The 26,232-nt window shown below is 42.8% G+C and overlaps 1 protein-coding gene across 1 annotated transcript; it reads right to left on the reverse strand.

Moving 5' to 3' along the window:
• Positions 1-20: 20 nt before the first annotated feature.
• NUBP1 (NUBP iron-sulfur cluster assembly factor 1, cytosolic) lies at positions 21-26,232 on the reverse strand. Its single transcript, XM_075284998.1, has 11 exons — positions 26,162-26,232; positions 25,978-26,082; positions 23,965-24,098; positions 9,316-9,384; positions 9,058-9,090; positions 8,571-8,661; positions 7,976-8,130; positions 7,674-7,784; positions 3,717-3,819; positions 1,359-1,442; positions 21-755 (listed from the first exon to the last, which is right to left on the reverse strand). The coding sequence occupies exons 1-11, from the start codon at positions 26,190-26,192 to the stop codon at positions 724-726; spliced, it is 948 nt and encodes a 315-aa protein (XP_075141099.1). The 5' UTR covers positions 26,193-26,232; the 3' UTR covers positions 21-723.

The raw sequence follows: 26,232 nt of genomic DNA on the forward strand, positions 1-26,232 counted from the left end.
ACTAGCTTTTGTCCCCTCCATCGTTCACACTATTGCACACTTGTAATATACGCTGTGCATGATATTGTCCCATTTACTTGACCTCTCTTTGGAGATACTACTAGGGGGCTTTACTGAAGACAAATGTCTTAGGCCTCGTTTACACGGGGAGCGGATTTTGGCCCCGAGAGTGACGCAGGAAGCCGCGTCACTCTCGGGTCAAAATGCGCCTGCCACGGCTGGGCTGAATCAGCTGCGGAGTCCGCCTGAAGAAAGGGCAGCTAGTTCCTTTTTTCCGTGAGCCGCTCATGGAAAAAAGTACCCTGGCAGTCTACATGGACCTCCATTGTAAGGGGGTGGATTATGACGTGGATTCAGCGCCATAATCCGCCCCCTCTTTGCCCGTGTGAACTAATCCTTACTGGGTACACATCTTTCTTTAGTGAGCTCCCTCTAGTGGAGGTTAAAAGCAGAATTTTACTACTGATGACATAGAAATTGAGGCATATCCACGATTACAGGATAACACACCCAAGATAATTAACATTGCTTCATATCTTGTCGGAAATAAAACATTTTTTATGGATCAAATATTTATTCTGAATACACCTTAATTCACCATAGGGAAACTGCAATTCAGGCATCGCCTAATATCAAAGGGTGCTCTTGAGGAAACTTCAGGAATATTAAAAATCATTTGGAAAAAAAATAATTCTGTACCATTCCGACTAAATGAAACGGATGTCAACATCTCTGAGAACAATAATCCTGTATTTCTGTAGAATAACCAAAAGAGAAGAAATGTTAGAAATGGGAATCAGTAATGAGTCTTTTGGATAGGCTTCACTGTATTATAAGTCCCTGTACCCATGTGGCAATGGGGTTACATGAACATGGATCCAGCATAGCTGTCATGGCTCCCATAGCGTAAGAGAGTAATCTGAATTAGTCTACTCACATCTACTTGAACACATCACTTATTTGGCACATGTACAGCTTTATAATACCATCTATCTATTAGATGGAGATATTGTCCTAGTGACTGGTTTACTTCACTTCCTTTTGCAGAATGTATTGATCAGACTTTGATTTTGACCCTGGTGCCCAACTATAAAGAGAACACTTCAACCCAGGCTATAAAAAGCAAAACATTGGAACATTCGTCCTCCTCCACCATACTTAAAGGAATAGAGCTATATATACTGTATATGTATATACTAAATGAGCGCTGGAATAATCTATATTCTGGGTAAAACAATAGCATTAATACAACTTCCATATACTGATAGCATCACTAAAGGTCACTTACTGCGACCCAATACTAAACACATACTACCCAATGTAAAAACAGAGAAGAGCTGCAGAGAATTGGTACATACTTTGTATTATAGCTCTGTAGGAGAAGGTTGCAGGAGAATCTGGAATTTCCGTAAAAAATGATTTGCCGGTGTCACAACTTTTCCCTTAAAACAGAGAGAAATTACTATTATTTACTATGTATGTTTATCAGACTAGGGCTCGATGGCCTACAGACGTGATGGCGAATCTATGACACATGCGACACGGGCACACAGAGCTCTGTTAGCATGCGTGCCATCGCCCTGATGGCTAACTAACAGGTAATTCGGTACAGGATTCCCCATTAGTGAGCGATCAACGTTTTCAGCTGTATGTGAAAATGCACAGGATCTTGGCCTACACTGACTGCAGAGTGTGACCTCTGCTCTGGCACAGGCGCGATGATGCAAGTCTTCGGGGCCTGCAGTAAGAAGACGAAAGAGAAAGACGCTCTTTGTGGAACTAACATACTGGGTAAGTAGCTTATACTACTGTGTGAGGCCTACTGTTAAGCATATAATACTGTGTAGGGGAAGCTACTGAGGAGCATATAATACTGTGTGTGGGGACTATTGTATAGCATATAATACAGTTTGTGTGGGGGGCTACTGTGGAGCATATAATACAGTGTGTGTGGGCCTACTGTGGAGCATATACTACTGGGTGGGAGACCACTGAAGCATATAGCACTGTGGGGGCCTACTGTAGATTATATAATACTGTGTGGCGGGGCTATTGTGGAGCATATAATACTGTGTAGGGGCAACTGTAGAGCGTATAATACTGTTTGGGGGGCCACTGTGGAGTGTATAATACTGTGTGGGAGTCCACTGTGGAGCGTATAATACTGTGTGGAGGCCACTGTGAAGCATATAATACTGTGGGGCGGGCGGGACTATTGTGGAACATATTAGACTGTGTGTGTGTGTGGGGAGGGGGGCTACTGTGTAGCACATAATACTGTCTGTGGGCCTAATGTGGGGCATATAATACTGTGTGTGGGGGGGTAATATGGAGTGTATACTACTGTGTGGGGGCCTAATGTGGGGTATATAATACTGTGGGAGGGGGTAATGTGGAGTGTATACTACTGTGTGGTGGGCCTACTGTGGAGCATACAATACTGTGTGGGGGCCACTGTGGAGCACATTGCACTGTGTGGGGTCCCTTCACTATTTATATCACACTATCTGTTTTATAGCAGATGTGATATTTGTACAGGGTGTAATGACATTGCATGGTCACTATAAAACAGAACCTGTGCAATGTAAATAATGAACATTAATAGTTCAATATTACCAAATGCAGAGACCTTTACCTTTCAGTACAAAGTTGTCTGCATCATTGAAAGCTCTGTAAAGCCCCCTTTACACGACTGTATTTTGTGGGTCCATTACTGTCCACAATTGAGGATCCACACAGTATTAAGGTTAAATTGCTACGATGGCACTTTGCGATAATTTAGTGGGTTTTGGATTGCAGTTTGGGCACTCAATCTCTAAAAGGTTTGCCAGCAGCTATGGGGATTTTTTTCTTTAAAGAGGACCTTTCATGAACTCCTGCAGATGCGGTTTTATATACCGCTAGAAAGTCAACAGTATGCTGAATTCAGCGGCTTTCCCGTTCTGTGCTCCGGGGCTGGAGATATCTGTAATGTTAGTTTCCTTAAGGGGGAAGCAAGGGCGTGCCCCTCACAGCCCTGCTAGACTGCCAGGGACGCCCTTTTGATGGTGGGCAGAGATTGGTGCCAAAACTAACGGCACCGAGATCTTCAGTCCCAGGGCACAGAACGGGAAAGCAGACAGTACTGCCATTAGTCTGATATGGCTTTTCATGCTGGCAGACACCCGTTAAAGCCGCCTTGTGAATGGAGAGCAAGTGGTGCTCCTTTCACGTCTATGGGGCTGCCAGGACTATAATCATTCACAAGGAGGCATTAGGGGCACTTTCAGTCACCCGTCTTCCTGATCACCGTTGGCCTTAGGGGGAACTGTAGGGTCCCCAACAATTTTACACTTATAGAGAAGAGCGAGTACTAGTCGAAACTCCAGTTTCAAATAGCACGCACCCATAGGAATGAATGGATGTAGCTGGCACACAGAGGGTTAAGTGGCCGGCCGCCGGCAAAGTCTGCGTGCCGGCTGCTTCCATTCATTCCTATGGGTGTGTGCTATTCGAAACAGCCGTTTCGAATGGTACTCGCTCATCTCTAGACACTTACCCTCTATCCACAGTGTGTCCACAATGGGACAACCCCTTTAATTAGGACAATGTTTCCAGTGTTCATTACCTTCATATTATGGAAAATGACTAAAATTCATAGTGAAAAGCTGAACAAACTACATTACTTTCTACAGAGTTTGAAGGGGTAAAAAAACGCGGAATAACCTGTCACTTACCTATATTAGGGTCCAAAGGAACCCTGCCCAGAAGGGGAATGCTGAGATCACTGCACATTTTTTCTGCACCCCCTGTAGTTGGTGGGAATATCTGAGATTCATTCTGAAACAAGAAAAATGAGGAATTAAAAATAATTATATTGAGCAACACTCAAAGATTCCTCATGGGGGTAGGTGAAGAATCTAATCACGTCTCATGTAGAACACATGCTGAGTCTTAGAGGGAATTTTTCCAGGAAATATAATTTGATGACCTATCCTTGGCATAATATCAGATTGGTGGGAATTTGACATCCAATAGCCTTACAGTTCAGCTGATGTCAGTAGCCACAGCACTGTATAACCACAATGGACAGAGCTGGAAGCAGACAGCTCCATCCTCTGTGTAGTGGTAGCTAATGGTTACTGCAGCTCAAGTCCCATTCAAATCAATAGAGGCATGAAGTAATAGTTCTGGAGCGTCTTTGCTCAGAACTCTGTATTCAGCTGTTCCTCTGTAATGTGTCCTGGAAATGTATGAGAAACTGCCAATTGGGTATTACTGTTCTCCTTACAAAGGGGGTGTACAGTTTGGTATAGTCAGAAGTGACTGGACAGTGTGACAGTATGTAAAGACACACCCCAGCTAGTATCAACCATTTTGTCAGTTTGGTCACAGATTTCTAGGAAGAATAACAGAGGAATAGCACAACACTAAGTTATGAAAAAAAAATGCCCCAGAATTATTATATTATGGGGGAGAGGCTATACTGTTCTTGGTTTCAATGGGAACTTACCAGCAGCCTGCACTGAAGAGGAACGTTGTGTTATTGTGTTATAAATAGCAATAACTGTATTCAGTGTGTACATATTTACTGCTAAATGTTTGTTCTGTCAATGTATGACGTCAGCAGCTCCAATAAAAACATCATTCTCCAAAGGGTTCTTAACAGTCCCTAAGTAAAGCTGTGTTCACACTTCATTTGTACCTTCCTCTGGAGGATTTCCCAGCCTATACCTCTCTGTCAGGAGACTGCAATGTATACTGCAGCATAGGCATATAGAGATGAGCGAACACTGTTTGGATCAGCCGCTCCGAACAGCACGCACCCATAGAAATGAATGGAAGCACCTGTGACGCCGGCCGGCCGCCAGCAAAGTCAGCGTCACAGGTGCTTCCATTCATTTCTATGGGTGCGTGCTGTTCGGAGCGGCTGATCCGAACAGTGTTCGCTCATCTCTATAGGCATACACAGGCACATGTTGTCCATAGGACCTTATACTAAATATAAGATGTATACTGTGTGGTTTTGTATTTTATGCTATGCACGGAATAACACAGTCCACTATACTACTCCGTACTGTGATAAGTGGCATGCAGACGCATAGCAGCCAGCTACATGCCAAACAGGCAAATGCTAGGTGTATGGGCCCTACAGATCTACTGTATGTATACATATGCCGTTCTCAAATGAAGTGTGAACAGAGCCCAAAGCTGCAGAAGTTTATAAAAGCGACTTTGTAATATAAACATTTTATTTTGCAGTCCTCGGACTGCAGCCGGCAGTGTACATAATGGGGTCCATGGTATCATTCAGGGACAGGTCTCTTATTTATACTATAATCATAAACATATAAAAGCTTACTAAACAGCACAAAGGTAAGAAAACAGATCTGTATATGGAACATAACGTGACGGGATGTGACCATAGCAACCACAATGAAAGCATCCATTGTCTACATTACTGACAGCATTTATATTACTTTTTTATTTTAGGATAAATAAAGCTTTGTTTATAGAAAAAAAATGTACATGACTTAAAGGGATTCTACCATTAAAACCTTTTTTTTTTTGTGGATAAGACGTCGGAATAGTCTTTAGAAAGGTTATTGGTCTCTTACCTTTAGACGTGGTCTCCACTGCACTGTTCCTTAGAAACACCGGTTTTTACCGATATGCAAATGAGTTATCTCGCAGCGATGGGGGCGTCCCCACCGCTGCCGGAGAAGTGTCACCAACTGCCACCTCCCTCTTTGTTTGCATCGTCATCTTCAATGTCTTCTTCCAGCGCAGGCTCGTAACTTCTAGGTCTCGGGTTTTGGGCAGAGCAGACTGCACAGGTCACGGGAAAATGGCCGCTTCCACGGTATTGTTAGCGGCCATTTTCCCGTGGCCTGTGCTGTTCTGCTAGAAGTTATGAGCCTGCGCAGGAAGAAGACACTGAAGATGACGCAGTGGACGAAGAAGGAGGCGGCGCTGGAGACACTTCTCTGGCTTCTCTGGTTTGAGTGCTGGGGCCCGCCCCCATCGCTGCAAGAGAACTCATTTGCATACCGGTAAAAACCGGTGTTTCTAAGGAACGGCGGCAGTGGAGACCACGTCTAAAGGTAAGAGACAAATAGCCTTTTCTAAAGGCTATTCCAACATCTAAAGCAGAAAAAAAAGGTTTTAATGGTAGAAACCCTTTAAAGGGTGTTCTTCAGTGTTAGAAAAATGTAGCTTCAAGCGTACCTCAAGTTATAAACAACTGGTCACACATGAATAGTACAGGTGGATATAAGAGACTGATATATCTTATTAAGGAGAGATTCATCTCAGACTCAGCATCACACATAGAGCTGTATGGAGGGGAGGGAGGGGTGGTTACTAGTGGATAGTTAATTGATTTATCGCCTCATTCTGTGCACTGGTAGCCTCTTATCTACAAACCTTGCAGTGATACAAGGGCACAGAGTAGCAGAGTATAGGAGCAGCAATTATATAGGGTGTGTTTCCCCTCTCCCAAGACTAATATGTAGAAAGTGGAAAAGAAAACCTAGTTCTTTCACATTTCTTTAATACATTACAAAGTTTCTTGAAGTTTTGCACTATTAATTTCTGGAAAGTTGTTTCTAACTGGAGGTGCACTTTTATAGAGAGCCTGCCAAGTCTAAATGCCCCCCCAATCAATAATAGTGTCATGCAGGGGCCTTTACTAGGAGCAGAAACATACATAGATAGTGGCCACAAACTGATGAAGCAATGTAGGAATAATCATGTTTTTATGGATATGCACATCAGCCTCAAGTACATCAGGGGCAGGACAGATTTGCCTGTAGATAGTCACAAGTGCTCTGAATGTCCTCTAAAATTGCTGCCCAATGTTGCCTCTATTATAGTGATTTACAATTCCTGTCTCTGCTTGCATCACAGTTGTCTATAGGCAAATGGAAAAAATGGCTGTTCTCCAGCAGTGACATCACCCCCACTGGCCTCTCTGCAGTTTAGTCCCATTCCTGGCCATGCGACCAATGGATGTGATGTCACTTCTGGAGACGAAGAAGTGGAACACTTCCAGAAGGAAAGCGGCTATGTCTTCTACCCCTGGATACCTCCTGTAAAGCTCTCCGTTTGCTGACATTTATTACTTCAATACTTAATTAAATCATCACCAAAATACATTTAAATGTACATTGAAATTAAATTTAGAAATAAATGTAAGGTCATATATTACCTTATAGTATACATAAAGTAAGGGGATGATAATCTGTCCTGGACAAACAGGTGCAGGACAGATTATAGTAGCAAAACTCTGGAAACACTGCAATTCACAGCATGGACACTAGGTGGCCACACAGACACATAGAGGAGAAAAATCTTGTAATTCACAAAATACACACACACACACAAAAAAAAAAAAAAAAAAAAAAAGGAAAGTTTAGCCAACTCCACACCTCTCAGGATATGTTCTTCTGACATCTTGTAACATTCACAGTATGCTCCTGAACTTCAGATTCTAGATTACAGAATGCCACACTCCAAAAGATATACTGCTAGGGAATTTATAGTGTGAGCCCTATATGGAGCACTGACTGACCATGTCTGTAAAGTACTGCGGGATAGGATAGGGCTATACAAGTGAGAAAACAAATAACATATGATGTTCTTAATGCAATAATATAACTGGTGACATATCCATAAGAGTTAGAAACACACACCTTGCATTTTGGACAGATAAAACCACTCATGTTTTCTACCACTCCAATAATCGGCAATTTTACTTTGCGGCAAAAATTGATTTCTTTTCTTACATCTTGCAGTGACACCTCCTGTAAAAGTGGAAAAATGAATCATGAGAAGTGAAGTTTCTGAATTGTGGTTAATACAAGGGCTCGCAGTGTCACTAGACTTCTAGCAGATCCACCAATAAGCAGAGCAGGACTAGAACACAGGCGGCACTGTTGTACCCCTAAACATGTATAAATTATAAAGGGAGTGAAGGCCTTGTGGAATGTCTTACCTGAGGGGTGGTGATGATGACGGCACCATCAATGTCAGCCCCGCTAAGGTACTGTACTACTGACAGGTGCTCATCGGAGGTCCCCGGAGGAGTGTCTACTATCAGGTAATCCACTTCTCCCCAGTCCACATCTCTCAGAAACTGCTTAATCATTCCTAGAGGACAAGAAAGCAAAATGTAGACACACATCAGATAGAATGGTTAGGGGCTATCACATATACCCATTTCAGTAGTGTCAGGCTCTTTTGCACCCCCTGGTTGAACACTATGGACATGGCTTTCAACTGTACCAACCAAGCTGGTGAGGGTCGTGAAAGGTCCTCTTGAAAAGAGGGCATAATGATGTTACAGTAAGGGTCCTCCACCTTATGAGCCACGACTGACAGAGGCTGCTGCAGGGGAAATGTATGGTTGGCCCCAGCTTGTCCTGGAGATCATAGCCGATCACCAGGGGTTTCAGAGTCCGATCAGCAATGATGTGATCCATGGGCTATCCTCATATAAGAAAGTGCCCATGAGCCACAAGGTTAGTTACAGCATTAACCTAAGCATAGATTCTCTACTCTCTAAATTCACACATGAATTTCATACAAACCATTTTTCTTGGGGCCCCTCCATATAACTGCATCATCCGGGCTACCAAGCAAGAAGCCGACAGACATCACTGCCAGATTGTCCTCTACGTACTGAAATACAAAAAGTGTGATCGGAGAGTTGCTCCAAGAATTTACATTTGACAATTGGAGGTGTACTACCTCTAGAATAGAATCTGGAGATAAGTCATGTCACACAAACTCCAAGATATTATAGAAGACTAATATCAAGATACAACGTGAAGAATAAGCAACTTATTGATTCAAAGTGAACCCTTGGTAATAAAAGGGAAAGTAAACCTAACAATGTGTAGAATAGAAGTGTCTATACACACAGAGATGTCTATAGAGAAAGCTGCAGTGTGGCCACTAGGGGTCACCGTATGGCTCCAGGACTTATACACTCTTACAGTAAAATCTCACAATAACAGCAGATCTGACTCTTCCGGGCAGACAATCTGGAGTTCAGGAAAGATCAGTGATACTTACAACAGGCGACCATCCAGAGCCGCTCTGGTGAACCTAGAGGAGAGAAAAAAAGAAGAATCAATGCCGCTTATAAAAAAAAAATACATTGAAAACATTAGATTTCCATCTACATTACTACAGAAGATGTCTGATAAGATCTGAAATGTCACCGCCGTCCTCTTCACTTTTATTACAGGTTTAAATAAAAAGAAATACTAACAACTCAAAAGAAAAAAAGGATCGGTGGTGGGAGAAGAGCCAGGAAAAGGAAGCCGTTACCTGTTCCCCTTCTAGACCCATTATTTTCGGAATTGAGGGACCACAGATGTCCACATCAAGCAACGCGATCTAACGGAAAAGAAAAAAAAGTGACCATTAAGTGAGGTTATACATTTACTATAGAGACGGACATAAGAGGAGACCTTTGTTGTCATTCAATGAATGGGTCACAGAATAAATAAATAATCCTATACCCTAAGGACTAGTTCACACAGGGGAAGTTGACACCGGATTTCGACGTGGAATTCGCTGCCATAAATGGCTCCTATTGACTTCAATGGGAGCCGCTCGCTTCTTTTTTCTGGTAGCTAGTAGCGGAAAAATACACAAGCTGCCCTATCTTGCCGCGGATTCCGCGGGGTCAGGCTCCGGCCCATTCATTTGGGCCTAATCCATCATGGAATGCCATGGCGGGACGCCAGTGCACTGCTGCGGCAGCCGCCACGGAATGTGTACACGAACTAGCCCTAAGACTGGGGTCACACTGCTTTTTTTCCTTTTTTAGAACTCAATAACTGGATGCATGTTTTTAATTGCAGTTATGAGAAGTGTATTTTTACTATGCCAGTAAACCAGACGTCTGGAATTTGATGGCTATTAGTTTTCTTATTAAATACATAGGAATTAAATACTACTGCAATTTAAAAAAAACAAAAAACAAAAATGTGTGAACTCAGCCTTATACTTCTCAAAGATGAGCGCCTTCTACCACTGCAATATAATCCTCTGTGAGCTTCATAGTTTGGACACCAGACTAATACATTTTACTTACTGTACAGTATAAATTAAAGGGGTTGTCCAAGTTATATTAATTAATAAACACACATGTGTATAGCTCGTTACCAGGCAGAGGTCTGATTACTGAGCTGTGACTATAACAGGCTGCACCTGTGTGTTCATCACATGACCACGGACAGTAAATCGACAGTATATCACATGACCACAGACAGTATATCACATGACCACAGACAGTATATCACATGACCACAGACAGTATATCACATGACCACAGACAGTATATCACATGACCACAGACAGTAAATCACATGACCACAGACAGTAAATCACATGACCACAGACAGTAAATCACATGACCACAGACAGTAAATCACATGACCACAGACAGTAAATCACATGACCACAGACAGTAAATCACGTGACCACAGACAGTAAATCACATGACCACAGACAGTAAATCACGTGACCACAGACAGTAAATCACGTGACAACGGACAGTAAATCACGTGACAACGGACAGTAAATCACATGACCACGGATTGATTTTTATCCACTGGGAGTAAGCAGAATGAATGACAGCAAGCAAAAATCTGGAAAGCCATGAAGAATTGATACATAAAGTATATTGGAAATTTGTACAACTTTTTATTATACAAACAATAACATTTATGTGCTGAAACTGGACAACCCCCCCCCCTTTTTTTTTTTTGAAGGAAATGTCCCTAGATCAAAACTTACGGACCCACCACTAGAACCCCGCACTCTTCACAAGAACATGGGTCTTGTGTTCCAAGTCTGAACGGAAGGAGTATTAGCAAAACCGATCAATTTAATGGGAACCTGTGACATGGAAAACAATATGCAACCTGCGGGCAGGAGGAGCTGAGCAGATTTCTATATGTTTTTGTGACAGTATTCAGTATAACTTGTCCCCTCTATGTGCCTACAGACTAGGACCGCCTCCTTGACTTCTCAACGTAAGATGAGCCAACATTTCAATGTATAAATGACAGGTTATACTAAATCTTTCCACACAACCATGGCCTATGCATGGAACAGAAGCACGGCTGTCTGTAGCCCCATTCATACAGCAAACATAGGATCCCGTATGATTGCCCGTTGTTTTCTGAGGTGTATTGGACATTTTTGGCCGGTTTAGTTTTCCTCATATATGAGTGGTAACCAAATTGTCTGACAAGAACCCCACCTTCTCCCTCCAAGAACATGGCTTACACGGGGCACTGGTTCACACACCACGTTCCCTGCACCCGGCGGCAGACAAGAGGTGTTTTATGACCATCTTCTCTGCTGCACCATAGTCACTGCACCGGCTGCCATATTTACTAGCACGCCATGCGGGGGTTTTGATTCCTTGCTATTGCCATCTATTATCAGAACCTTCCTAAACAAAAGGAACAAATCTGCTAATAGACATACTGCAGTGAACCTGCCCTTTAAGGGCAAGCTTTCCTTACTTTTCTATGGTCATGATGAGTGATCCCACTGCATTACTGGATGAATATCACATACAATACAGCTGTGGTAATACATCATTGAAAAGTGTGTTCCGAGTGAATAAAACCGCCCTTACGCTATGGCAAATATGATGAATTTCCGGGAGTAATATCATCCTCATCTTGGGAAATGGCCCAATTTGTAGCTGGCAGCATACATTTCCATGTACCGTACTAGCAAATGAGTTCCCTATGTGGGATTAACACTTGCAGCGGGCATAGTCATTGAGCATACATACATACACACTGGGACCCTCCAGCCCATGTCACCGAGTGCTCATAGTGATGACAGCTGCAGTATACAGCCTGCACTTCACAATTACAAGCGCGGGAGGATAGGAAGCAAATCCAAGCCTCTCCCAGCCTGAAAAGTCATTAGGCCGCTTTGATCCAAACTGGAAGGGTCTGTTTGCCAATACACAGCCCTTCTTAAAAAGTAATTGGTTACATAATGGGGATGATTGTAACACCTCTGAGCACCTGCTGTCATACTTCATCCATGGAGAATGAGAGGGGAGCATTTCCGAAGATCTTGCAACAAAGGTCATCAAGTGAGATTTTTACTTTGTCCTTGGTTTACCCTGCGATTACTAGAAAATTAATAAACGCAAGGAAATGGGGAGTGGTGGGAGATCGACCGAATGTGCTTCCAATTACAGATAAATCGTTCATGTACTGCATGATCTGCAAACATTTGTATCAGTTACATAGAAGGGGAGAAAACACAGCACCGCCCTAAAAGCCCCCTAAAAAGACAACGAATCGTCCAACATGAGCATTAAGAAAACCTGCAGCTCAGACAGCGGCCAAACAAAGACCTTAATGTGGAAGAACATTATTGCTCTGCAGTACAATCTATGAAGGACACACTATTCTATTAAAACACACTTTTACAGAAAATGTTTACACAGAGTTTACTGCAGGGTGAAAAAATCTGCTTCAGAAATTAGGAAATTTTCTGATATATATATATAATATATATATATATATATATATATATATATATATATATATATATATATATATATATATGATGTGTTTATTGCTGTATTTATTTTCCTTTCACTCCAGCACAATGGATGGATTTGAAAACTTCACTTGAAACTAAGGCCCCATGGGACGATCCACAGCGGGAATGCATCGCGGTTCTTCCTGCAGCGCTTTGAACAGAAAGTTTGCAGAGTTTTCCTCCATGGATTTTCTGTTACAATTATATCTAGGGGAAAGCTGTCGGCGTTTCCGTAGATATAATTGACATGCTGTGCTTTCCAAAACCATGCCGCTTTTGCAAATCGCAGCATGTCCGCCTTGCAGTTTTAAACACAAAGTGGGCATGGGATTTGCATGAACCGCATCCACTTTGTAGTTACTCCCTTTCTCATCAGCTTTGCCTGACGTCTCTTCTTTTCACTTCCTGTATTCTTCAGCAAGCTGGTGGACAGACTTTGACTGTTTCATGAGCAAGATACAATGAAGTAACTCAATAGATATAGACATTGCCTTTACCATGAGAGATTATTTATTATCATTACTAGAACTTAATATAAATGAAGTTCAAATAATATACACAGTAAACGTATATTACACAGGATTAGAGGAAAAAAAATAAAACTTATACATGCTCCCAAACAGACAACAAACTTATAGAAATCTCAATGTTACCCGTGTTTTTACATACAGCAACAACTTACATTGTCCAAGTCTTTATCAGCAAACTGCAATTAGCTGAACGGATTGTCCTTACAACAGAGCTATGCAGAAACAGGGAGAGATATCACCCCCCAACCCTTCCCCAGAGAGTCAAGTAATCCACCCTGTATCAGATAACAGGCCAGGTGCCTTGACAATGATGTGTAAACAATGGAAGAGATACACTCACCGGCCACTTTATTAGGTACACCTGTCCAACTGCTCGTTAACACTTAATTTCTAATCAGCCAATCACATGGCGGCAACTCAGTGCATTTAGGCATGTAGACATGGTCAAGACAATCTCCTGCAGTTCAAACCGAGCATCAGTATGGGGAAGAAAGGTGATTTGAGTACCTTTGAACGTGGCATGGTTGTTGGTGCCAGAAGGGCTGGTCTGAGTATTTCAGAAACTGCTGATCTACTGGGATTTTCACGCACAACCATCTCTAGGGTTTACAGAGAATGGTCCGAAAAAGAAAAAACATCCAGTGAGCGGCAGTTCTGTGGGCGGAAATGCGTTGTTGATGCCAGAGGTCAGAGGAGAATGGCCAGACTGGTTCGAGCTAATAGAAAGGCAACAGTGACTCAAATAGCCACCCGTTACAACCAAGGTAGCCAGAAGAGCATCTCTGAACGCACAGTACGTCGAACTTTGAGGCAGATGGGCTACAGCAGCAGAAGACCACACCGGGTGCCACTCCTTTCAGCTAAGAACAGGAAACTGAGGCTACAATTTGCACAAGCTCATCGAAATTGGACAATTGAAGATTGGAAAAACGTTGCCTGGTCTGATGAGTCTCGATTTCTGCTGCGACATTCGGATGGTAGGGTCAGAATTTGGCGTCAACAACATGAAAGCATGGATCCATCCTGCCTTGTATCAACGGTTCAGGCTGGTGGTGGTGGTGTCATGGTGTGGGGAATATTTTCTTGGCACTCTTTGGGCCCCTTGGTACCAATTGAGCATCGTTGCAACGCCAAAGCCTACCTGAGTATTGTTGCTGACCATGTCCATCCCTTTATGACCACAATGTACCCAACATCTGATGGCTACTTTCAGCAGGATAATGCAATGCCATGTCATAAAGCTGGAATCATCTCAGACTGGTTTCTTGAACATGACAATGAGTTCACTGTACTCCAATGGCCTCCACAGTCACCAGATCTCAATCCAATAGAGCATCTTTGGGATGTGGTGGAACGGGAGATTCGCATCATGGATGTGCAGCCGACAAATCTGCGGCAACTGTGTGATGCCATCATGTCAATATGGACCAAAATCTCTGAGGAATGCTTCCAGCACCTTGTTGAATCTATGCCACGAAGAATTGAGGCAGTTCTGAAGGCAAAAGGGGGTCCAACCCGTTACTAGCATGGTGTACCTAATAAAGTGGCCGGTGAGTGTATATTCACATAGCCGGCAAATGAAGCATCATTGATAAAGGAATGAATTTAGGAAAACTTTTGAATTGAAATAAACTAACAGTATAAATAAAATACATAAGATGGGATCCTAGCAATAGAAGTACATACGGTAATTTAAGGGACTTTCAAGGTTTAAAGCATGGGTACTGCACTTTGTAAACGTTCCGTTACCTGAGTTCCACCATTGACTAAAGGTCAGAGTTGATCAAGTCCAGTATTATTTTTTTTTGTCCAAAAAAAGTGGTAGCAGTGAACAGCCATTGTCTCTGCTGCCTGCAAATGAGCCCTCACATGTGGGGGCGGCAGGGATGATTACTGATCCCTGATGCTGCTAGTGCAACGGATGACAGCGGAGAAGAAATGAAAGTTTCTCCCAGTCGCTGTCAGAAACTGCTCGAGGGCAGGGGTCTGGACAACAGGTTTAGAAAAACATGTCCTGTTTTTTTCCCCCAAAACATCCTCATGCTTGTCCATGCATCAAACATTGCAGCTCAGTTCCAGTGAAGTAAATGGAGCTGACCTCTATATGGTAGTGGTTGGTGCTGGTTTTAGAAGAAAGCCGCCATGTTTCTGTAATCTGAGAGAATCCTTTTACACATAGTGCACATACTGACAAGTTAAAGGGGTTGTCCACTTCCAGACCAATATTGAGAAAAGATTATTATTTATATAAAAAAAAATATGATTCTTTAGTTTTCCAATATACTTTCTGAATCAGTTCCTCAGTTTTCTAGACCTCTGCTTGCTGTCATTCATTCTGCTTAGAAATCAGCCCTCTCTCAATATTGATCTGAAGGTGACCAACCCTTATGATGTCCCAATTTGATGTTGTGACAGTAAACATTATATTTATGGTTAAAGTCAGTAACTTTTTTCCAGCTCCACACCCCTGAATGTGCAGTGGCCATGACTAAAAGCTTTACTGCTAGCCACTGAGCCAGCAGGTAATCTAACATGTGACAGTCCATAGAGATGAACGAGTACTGTTCGGATCAGCCGATCCGAACAGCACGCTCCATAGAAACGAATGGATGCATCTGGTACTTCCGCTTTGACGGCGGCCGGCCGCTATCTCCAGTGTACTGAACTCATACTCTGTACGGGGAGGGAATAAGAAATCAAAATGGACACTCTTGTTGCCGAACGACCATCTAGTGTCTTAGGCCAGATTAATCTGATGCAAACAAGACTATGAGAGGATCCCACCGCTGCGTATAATCTGACAGGGTAGACAAGGGAACTAAAATGCTGTAGGACATTGGGAAAGATGGGAAACAAAAAAAAGTCTACAAAAATAGACAGATATAGAACTAACAAAGACACTGCTGGAGACTATTGAATTCGTTTTTAAAGAGGACGACTATTACAGATTCTTAAGAGATTTAGCAGAAAGGACTGATTAAGCGACGCTCAGAAAGTTCAAAGGAAATAATGGGCCTTCAAGAAGACCTGGAAATCTTGTAAATTATAGGTATGACTTCATCTGTGCCATATACCGTTCACAAGGATTAATTCCTCTAATACCATACTCAAAGGGATCAAATGAAAAAATACACATAGAGAAGATTTCAGGTATGGCCCTCGGTGGGAAACATCTACTTAATAGTAATGAAAATCTGCTCCATAGTGTCCTCAATAGTGGCAATGTCTGCTCCATAGTGACACATTTATTCCACAGTCTACAAGATGGTGACAAATGTATACTGCATCATCTACACAATAATGTCACCTATCTACTCCATAGTGACATATAGGACATATATCGTCTCCACAGTGTACTCGATAGTGACAAATATCTACTCCAGTCTACCCAACAGTCAACTTGGTAGTTGTAAATGTTTAGTCAATAGTGAAAAAGTGTACCCCATAGTCTAGTGAACAGTCCTAAACGTCTTCTCCTACATAGTCACAAATGTCTACCCTAAACGTCTATAAGGTTTACTTCAGCTTTGCTCATGAACCCACTACACATACAAAGTCCAGTTTCATTTCCACATATATCGATGTAATAAAACATGGCTTGCAGTGAAAGGTCTAGACGGGAATGGTTAACCATGACGTACAATGTAAATCGCTGCCAGTAAATTCTCCCAACTCCGAAGGCCAGACGTGAAATTTACTGCTTCATGCCATGGCTGCCCGCTCTTATTAGACCTCAGCACTCTTCAATAGAACATTGGAACAAACATCTGCTCCATATTATGGCTAATAACCTATTTTTTAGATATTAGTACATAGCCCAGAAGATATTTGACTTGATTCAGAACATTATGAATCCAAGCCAATCTTTCCGATACTACGTAATTCTGACTATTCTATAAACTGTCGCTATGAACATTAGTGAATGTCCTGTTTGTTAGTCAGACTGATGTCAGGTCACTACAAAATGCCTGCGGAACAAAAAAAAAGTTTGGTCGTCATGTTGACTCATAACTAACAATTTGACTATTAGAGGCCCAAGAGGCAGAGACTGTCAACTTCATTTTCCCCACACTATATGACTCAATCATGCTGAAGGGGCTGCATTTAGTATAAAGTCATAAGGTGTATATGTATATGGAAAATATGATCAACGAATACATCTAAAGTTCCCACGGAGCTCTACTGCCCAGACAAACGTCACGAGTGTCCGCTCCGGCATAACACCGGGCTGAGACCAAGACACCCTTACTAGTTGTGAGGATACTGTCATTTTCTGGCATCTTCAGCTCTTCTAATCTTGAGAAAATAAGACCATCTTACTCCTTATAATGCAAAGGTCTTCTTTACAGCTGTTCGAGCGCTGCAATGGCAGTCAAAAATTATGTCAGACAAAGACTTCATTCAGATCAGTACGCCATGTACTAGAGATTTCCAATCCATGGAGTTTTGTCCATATATTGACTTTCCTGCCCCATCAGTGTATTTCGTACAACACAAAATGGGCAAGACCGATACCAACCGAACTGAAGCATCTGTGGAAAGGTTCATCTACCAATGTTGGTATTTTTATTTGGGTGCAATCATTGGAAATACCTGACAGAGGTGAACCCCATTAAATGGAGTCTGTTACCAGAACCCAGCCCGGGGTAATCTGAATCCAATGGTTCCAATTGTGCCACCATTGCAAAGATGTTTTTGTCAATATGCAAATGAGCTCTTCGGAGCTCCAAAGGGGCAGCACCCTCATTACTCCAAATAACTCGTTTGACAGAAACAGTGATATATCAAGCAACGGAAGTCACAAGGAGAAAACAGCTTTGATTCAGATGACCCTCACCTATCTACGTGTAGGACTGGGTTGATGTCGGATGCTATTGACTACCTTTAACAGATCAGGGCAGTTGAACTACTCAAAAATACAATCCATAACATTTTTGGTTAGGACGATATGATGCTTCCTCAGGTCATGCTTTAATCTCAATTTACAATCCTTTCTGGAAGAAAAAGATGTGTTGCAAGCATCTTGCCTATTAATGTATGGTGACCTTTGTGATGGTCACTTGTGAAGCCACAGAAATCCAAGATTTTATCATGACTAATGGTAATGGAAACGCTTGAGTCTTCAGGAAGAATTGTGCCAGTAATTTTGCAGTTTATGGAGATTTGATACCTTAGATCCATATGGTACTAGCATAGGGTTGGTCATACACTAGTTACTTCACAGCTTAAAAAAGCACAAGGGAGATTATACATGTCCAAACTATTGTTACAGGCACCGAAGGAGAAATCTCTGAATTCAGCTCTTCTATAAATCTGGCAGAACTCCCCTGAACTTCCTAGACTGTTACTGCCAATTCTTCTACAGGAAGGGACTCCACCTTCCCACTCAAAAAACAAATCTGCAGACAGAGAAGGTTCAGTGTAAACAGCCAGGAACGAAACCAAGCCTAAAAAATGCAGGACATGGACTGAGTAAGCAGAAGTCTCCTATAGTATTTACTTGAGTTATACCTATGGCGCCAACATATTCTGCAGCGCTTTACAGGTATTGTCATCTCTTGGTTTCCCCAGTAGGGCTCACAATCTAAATTCCCTATCAGTATGTCTTTGGAGTGACGGAGGAAACTGGAGGACATGGAGGAAACCCACACAAACACGGGGAGAACATGCAAACTACATGGACACGCTGTTCTTGGGCAGACTTGAATCTCCAGTACTGCAAGCCAACGATACTAACCACTAGTCACCACGCTATGGTTGTCTCCTAGTGATAGATGTATCACTCCATACAAGTAGTCACGGTATCTGGCCCATTTCAAAAATAATATTTTTGGAAAAATGCTCTGAAGTTGACGGCTGTGGTTTCAGTTGACTAAGAGGATGAAAAAGAAAAATATTTTGGATTTACTTTTCAACCTCACCCAGGAGTAAAGAGAAACAATGCTAGGTCTAAAAAGCTCAATAATATACGTCATCGGACATGGTCACTGGCATTTTGGTGTTTTGTTCATCCAAATATGTTCAGTCGTATCAACACTAAAAGGGCCTATACCTTTGGAACATGTTAGGGTCCCCTAGCAGCCCAATCACATTACAGGGTCTCCTATTAGTCTTCTGCATAGTCCCGTATACAATATTAAAGAGGTTTTCTGGGCCCCCTAATATTTATACTGATGATGTATACACAGGATAGATCATCCTTATTTTATTGATGGCTGTCAGGTCCCTGCAAAGCGTTAAAAGCTTCTACTGTGATCGGGATCAGAAGCATCTTTGCTCCTATTCAGGTAATAGGCACAGAGCTGCATCCCTGTCCACTATCGCAGTGATGTCCTATTACTTGACTAGGAGCAGAACTGCTTCCAACCCCGTCCACAGCACAAGCTTTTGCAGACTGAATAGCTGGATCAGCGAATTCTTGCAGAATCAGGGTGTTGAGCCCTCACCAATCAGATATTCATGGTCAGTATAAAAACCATTTTTGGTCATGGAAAACCCCCTTAATGCCATCTTATAGCCTCTGATCAGGGAATTCTTGTGACAATAATAATGATAATGTCACAGGGTTCTCCATTTGGAAACACAGTGCTAAGCTTTTTAGTGACAGGAAACTAATTATTTCATTCTCTGTCACATTAAAAAATGGGGCTGTAAGTCTGCAAGTTCATACTAACATTGCCTGTCCTTTGTCTGGGTCCTCTGATGGACGAGAATACCAGTTTCCAGAAACGGAACGTCACTACTACTCCCCTTCCCCATGAAACCTGCCTCTCTTCCTTCTTTCCCTCCTTCCTCCTGCAAGACAGCTCCTTCCTCTTTTCTGATTGCTGGCACACGCAGTAGTCCCGATGCTGCACTGTAGCAGGGTGGGAGCTGCTCCAATGCCTGTGCAGTGGAACTGGATCATCGGCTGCAGAGCACAGAGCAGCATTGGGACTATTGTATGTGCTGGTAGAATCAGAAAAGAGGGAAGGGGCCATCCCGTAGGAGGAAGTCTGGATGAAAGAGAGGCAAGTATGATGGGGTGGGGGGTGTGGGCCGAGTTAGGGAGCGTTCACACTACCGTCGGTGTCTGACAGGTAGTGTCCGCTCCTAGTGTCCACTCAAAATCTGTCACGGACATTAGGAGCGGACACTAGCTGTGCCCGTGACACCTGTCATTCACTTAAATGGGCATCGGGTGCGTTCTTTTGCACTCCGTGCCTGTCCTTCCCTGTCCGCAAGTGAAGATGTCAGACTTCTCAAGCGGACAGAAGAACCCTACATGTCGGGTTTTTCTGTACGCTTGAGAAGTTGGACATCTTCACTTGCGGACAGGGAAGGACAGGCACGGAGTGCAAAAGAACGCACCCGATGCCCATTTAAGTGAATGACAGGTGTCATGGACACAGCCAGTGTCCGCTCCTAATGTCCGTGACAGATTTTGAACGGACACTAGGAGCGGACACTACCTGTCGGACACCGACGGTAGTGTGAACGCCCCCCTTAGTTGGTAAGGGCTAGTAGTGGGTGGGATAGCTAGAGAGACAGGGAGGTGGTGTATGGGAGAGATGAGAGGGAGCTAGTGTGGAAGTTACATAGCAGGAAGCTACACCTTATAAACTAATGCAGAAGATTCCAGGAGCTCCCAGAGACACACAGAAATCACTCAAAACAATGCTAAAGGTATTCAAGTGCTTTTATTAACTGATTAATAGCACTAAGACTTTAAAAAAAAAAAAAATTGCCCGGAAAACCCTTTTAAAAGTTAGTCTACCACCTCTCACATGTTCAACTACCATCACCAAGATGCAGAGTACATTACAGTGATACACAACATACCTTTGTTAGGCATGTCACTTTTGTAGATGTGGAGAAAAACAAGTCTGCAGGCTTATGCATATAAGGCAGTTGATATTTGGGGCTGGACCTTCCACTTCCTGGATCATTGCTCTTGCTCCTCCTAACCCCTACCATCTCATGCGTGCACCACCACATACTATGGGAGTTGCTCCTCCCGCTGCTATGACATCACCCATTCTACTTGAGCAGAAAAAATAGTGCTCCCAAATTTACAAAAGTAACATACATAACAGAGGTATGTAGTTTATCACTGTATTGTGCTCTGTAACACGAATAAAAATTTATCATGGATCCATAGGACAGGTGATAAGTGTGTTTATTGCAGAGAACTACCACTGGGACCCCCATGACAACAACAAAAAAAGGGGAACCATGTCCTCTATTTGAATGTACATACAAGTCTAAGTGTACTGGAGTCAAGCAACTGGGGCCACACTTATCTGTGGATAGGAGGAAAGTTATTGGTATTGTAGATAGTAGTAGATAGACTTTCTTCACTAGTTTTCTGCCTTAGTCACAGTATAGCAATGTCCCGCCAACTCAGATATGTGAACCTTTTTTTTTTTTATATGCGATATTTAACCATCCATAAAGAATCCAGGTATCTGCAAACTTCCTGAATAAGTAAATGTCAATGACAAACAGGAAGATGAAACTATTAACAATGGAATCCCACAAGTCTGCATATTGGCCAGCCATTTTGACGTTCCAGAAAGGTGGAAGGATGAAGTATGCGAGTGTGACGCAGAGTCCATGAAAAGCTACACACCATTATATAAACTGAGGATACCTACCGAAGAGAAAGGCAGACAATACTGCAGTGGGATGTTAATAATCCCAGGAAACAGATGTGATCTAAAACATGTGTTTCCTCTGTCACCATCTGTCTGCTGGCGGCAAAAAAATTATTCAACAAAATGCTAAAATAGTCACTAACTGGACGTAGGCCACAAAACTTTCCAGACGGAAGCAGACAGTCCAGAGAGAGAGATATGAACAACCCCTGCTCCCTCCTAAATATCGTCACGTGTCAGGAGTATACTAGGACTCAATGACATAACTTTTCACATTGATCCTGGGAGTTGTGCCCCTCGTGCAAGGATTTAGAAGGAAAACCAAATACAAATTCAGGCTGAGTTTCATGCAGTGATCATATTGTTGGTGAAGTTCCCTCCGTGTGCATCTAACAACCATGCAGAGATGGAGATGTGTTGTGTAACACGTTACTAAATAATGGAAGACGAAAGTACTTTTTAATAGTCACACACCGCAGATTGTGAAATGGCACTGTAAACTGGCATTAAAGGGAGTCTACACCTACCAAATTGCTTATATGCTGTTGTACAGCTGGGTAGTGACACAGTGAACATACTTTTTTGGGCGGTAAAATTGCAATCCTGCAGCTGAGAAAATCAACTTTGAATCCTTATGCAGATAAGCACTTTGATGCACCCAGGCCATGGCCACACCCACACCAAGTTATGCATGTGGTCACCGCAGAACAGGACCTGTCACTCTTTATGTTAGGAAGTAGCAGTGACTGGTGACCACAGGTGAAAAGAGCCACACCCGGGTGCACCAAACAGCTGATATGCTATGTTGATTTCTCGGCAGAAACATTGTACATTGACGCTGAAACGTCATTTTCACTAAGTCACAAACAGCATCTACAACAGCAAATAAAAGGATATTCTCACTCAGTGAAGAGATTTTGGTTAAGGCAAAAGCCCTTTAGCCCGTTCAAGGCGGAGCATTTTCTACCTGCTCATGATCAGAGGACCAGGTTTTATAGTATTTGCTATTTTTTGTTAAAGTTTGGTAATTGAAATAAGTCTTGAATTTTTTTTTTTTGGTTGATGCGCCGGGCTTTTATGTCATTTGTATTTTTAGCATTTCAAGTGCCATATTCCTTCTACTTTATGGTAATTTTTATACACAGGATAAGCTATTTTCAGTACTGTCATAAACAAGAGTTAAGCTGTTGAATTTGAAGCCTGGACACTTTACATATATCATTGGCTAAAGGGATTTTTCTGTGTAATGTAAACCCGTCTTCAGTTTCCTTTCGCCATATGTGCCAAGAAAGCTCTCAGTGCAGATGGTAAAAGGATGACTGTAATATATGGATATAGCGATATCCACTAGGTATAGGTATACATTATGTTACAGTATGATGCTATAGAGAATGGTGCACTCTACAACACAAAGCCAAAAAGAAGAAAAAAAAAAGGAAGGAAACCCTGGTAGATACCACTGAACTGATGAAGGCCAAAGCAATGGTCTAATAGGGGCTTGTGGGTCCATTAAGAGTAAGCACTAGGAGCTTTGGATGTACATACTGTAAGTGTACACTGTAGACCAGGGGTGCCCAATACGTCGATCGCGATCTACCGGTCGATCACGAAGGACGTATAGGTCGATCGCGGGATGCAGCAAAGGATCCCCGATGTCTGCAAGCCCCACCTGCAAGTGTCCAGAGAGGACTCTCAGCCTACGCTGTGAACAAGCACTCCGGACACTTGCAGGCTGGGGGATGACGCGCTCCCCGCTCTTAGGGATGAAGGGAGCCGGGGTGCTGATTGTTCACAGCGCAGGCTTAGAGTCATCGCCAGACACTGGCAGGCGGAGCTGCCGCAGCCCTGACTGAGAACGAGTGCAAGGCCCCGGCCTGCCAGTGTCCAGAGATGATTCTCAGCCTGTGCTGTGAACAAGCAGACACCAGAGAGCTGTCTCCTGCTTTCACGCTCCGCCCCGCCCACAGCCCCTGCCCCGCCCACAACAAGTGGGTAGTAGATCTTATCCCTTGGTCAGTTTATAAAGTAGCTCACATGCTGAAAATGTGTGAGCACCCCTGCTGTAGACAGAACGGGGAAAAAGACGTATTAACATATGACAAAAGTTACGTAACTGTATTACACGGTGTACTTCAATTCCTTCCATTTTCTAAGATCTTTGTTTGAAGTCAATGAATGGAAACATTTTTGTCTACATCCAGAAGATATTCAGGTTAACTTACCTGCTTGCCTTCATCTTCTGCCAAGCCATGGGCCAGATGTGCACTAAACGTGCTCTTTCCAACTCCTCCTTTTCCCGAGAGGACCAGTATCTTGTGTTTCACTGAAGACATTTTTTCTTTGATTTCTTCTATTGCTAAAAAAATTTAATAAAACAAGATAATACTAAGGTCTATGAACAAGCAAAACCCTATAGTGTAGCATTGCTGGACTATATAGTGTGAGTGCAGACTTATCAAGACCAGTATTTTGCATGGTGGTCCTCTTCTTCTGCCAGGCGTCACTTCCTTCACAAGGGAGCCAGAGCCTGCGCAATAGAACGCTGGCAGAAGCGAAGAGAAGCCACACGCCTATCACACATGCGCAATAAAATGGCTCTATTGCGCAGGCAGAGGAGGTGACAGTGGTTCCAACGAAAGCAATCTCAAGGATGAGAAGAGAGGTAAGGATGATGGGGTGGGATGAGGTGGGGGACTGAATTAGTTAGCTAGCTAAGTAGGTAGGGGTAGTAGTCCGAGGGCTAGATAGGGAAACAGGGGGGGTTGTGAGGAAGAAAGTGAAAGGGGGGGTCTGAGTGAACTGCAATGAATCATGGTAGTTGTAGGCTAAAACAGCAGGAATGTAGAAAACGCATAGCACAAAAGAGTTATATTAACATCAAATACACATATCTAACTCTCATATCAGCCCAATTATCTAGAACATATCTCAACCCTATAATTTAAGCCATATCCAAGAAAAAGAGAGGGATTGACAATCCCCAAATGGTTGAAAGATACTCAAAATATATAAAAAATATGCAAAAATAGCAGGACGTTACCTGTAAAACAGCAGGAAGTTACCAATGTAATTAAATGCAGAGGATACCTGAAATCACTCAAAACACTGCTAAAGGTATTTGGGTGCACTTATTAACCCACTAATAGCACCAACAAACCTTTTTAAAAGAAATACTTTTTTTTTTTGGCCTGGAAAATCCCTTTAAAAACTGAAGAAAAAAGTTATTAACAGCAAAAAACTCTTGGGGGGGGGGGATGATTCAACACTCACTGAAGTAACAATGTCTGTGTATTTCTGACCGAACAGTCGGGTTTACCATTATTTACGTACATGCACCATAATAGAGGATATAAACAAGGGTTGTAGTGGAGATTTGTCTTACAGATTAGTTCTGTAACATAAATCAATGGAGAGATGTTAAAGGAAAGCTCTCACTTTGGAGAGACCATGTATAGCAGGGTAGGCAACCTGCAGCACTCCAGCTGCTGTGAAATTACAACTTCTCTGAGAGGTTCAACAACAGCAAAGTAAGTACACTGTATATGCTGAATATTGCAATTTTACAGCTCAGCTGTGAAACTCAGCGGCAGATTTACCGACCTGAAGGGTATTGCCAGGAGTGACTACTAGCAGAATACTTACCTATGATGGCAGGAGACCTTTGGTATAATGACTACAGGTCAGTATGTGGCGGGAGGCAGGGAGGCCTAGCAGCATAGATAACTATAACGCTACGAGTTCCTCTCCTGGAATGATATTTACCCTGGGAAATCCAGTACTTGCATGGGCAGAGTTTTATAGGTGAGAGTGTGAATCTAGGCTTAGGCTCTGGTCATAGTTCTATTACTCTATTGTTCTTCTAAACAGAAAAAGGTAAAAGCCAGAACCCTGAATCATATAAAGGGTTTGTCGGGTTTCTACCATTATTTTTTTTTTTAGAATAGAATAGCATGCTGCCCTATTTTCCCTGTCAAACTGATAGAACATGTAATGGCAATGTGAATAGTGCCTTACAGTGACTAAATATGCTTACCGTGCAAAATGTGAACAGTCAGCTATATTATATATCTCTACAAGGGATACAGAAGCCAATACTAGATCTATGACACTTACATATACTAGATGTGTGCCCAGAATAGCAAACATAGCAGTAGACACAGCCTGCCACTACAACTACAACTCCCAGCATGTCCTGAGAGACCACTGCTATAGAGTAACGTGAGCTCATGTATTACCTGGGTCCGGTCCTGCCGCTGCCCCCGAGGCGCATAGTGACTGGTTGGGACACCCCTGACACGCGGAGGTCTTTCCCGCATCACTGCTCCCTGTGCCGGGACAGTCTGGAAAAGAAACACAACACCTTAATGCACTGAGCCAGTAACCACAGCCCCCAGCCGGTCACCGGACCCGCTCACTCACGCTGCGGAGCGTTCTCCGGCACATCAGCCATGGACCCACGTGAACCGCACAACACTTCCTACTAGCCACAG

The sequence above is a fragment of the Leptodactylus fuscus genome, chromosome 8, assembly GCF_031893055.1.
Source record: "Leptodactylus fuscus isolate aLepFus1 chromosome 8, aLepFus1.hap2, whole genome shotgun sequence".
NCBI lineage: Eukaryota > Metazoa > Chordata > Amphibia > Anura > Leptodactylidae > Leptodactylus > Leptodactylus fuscus.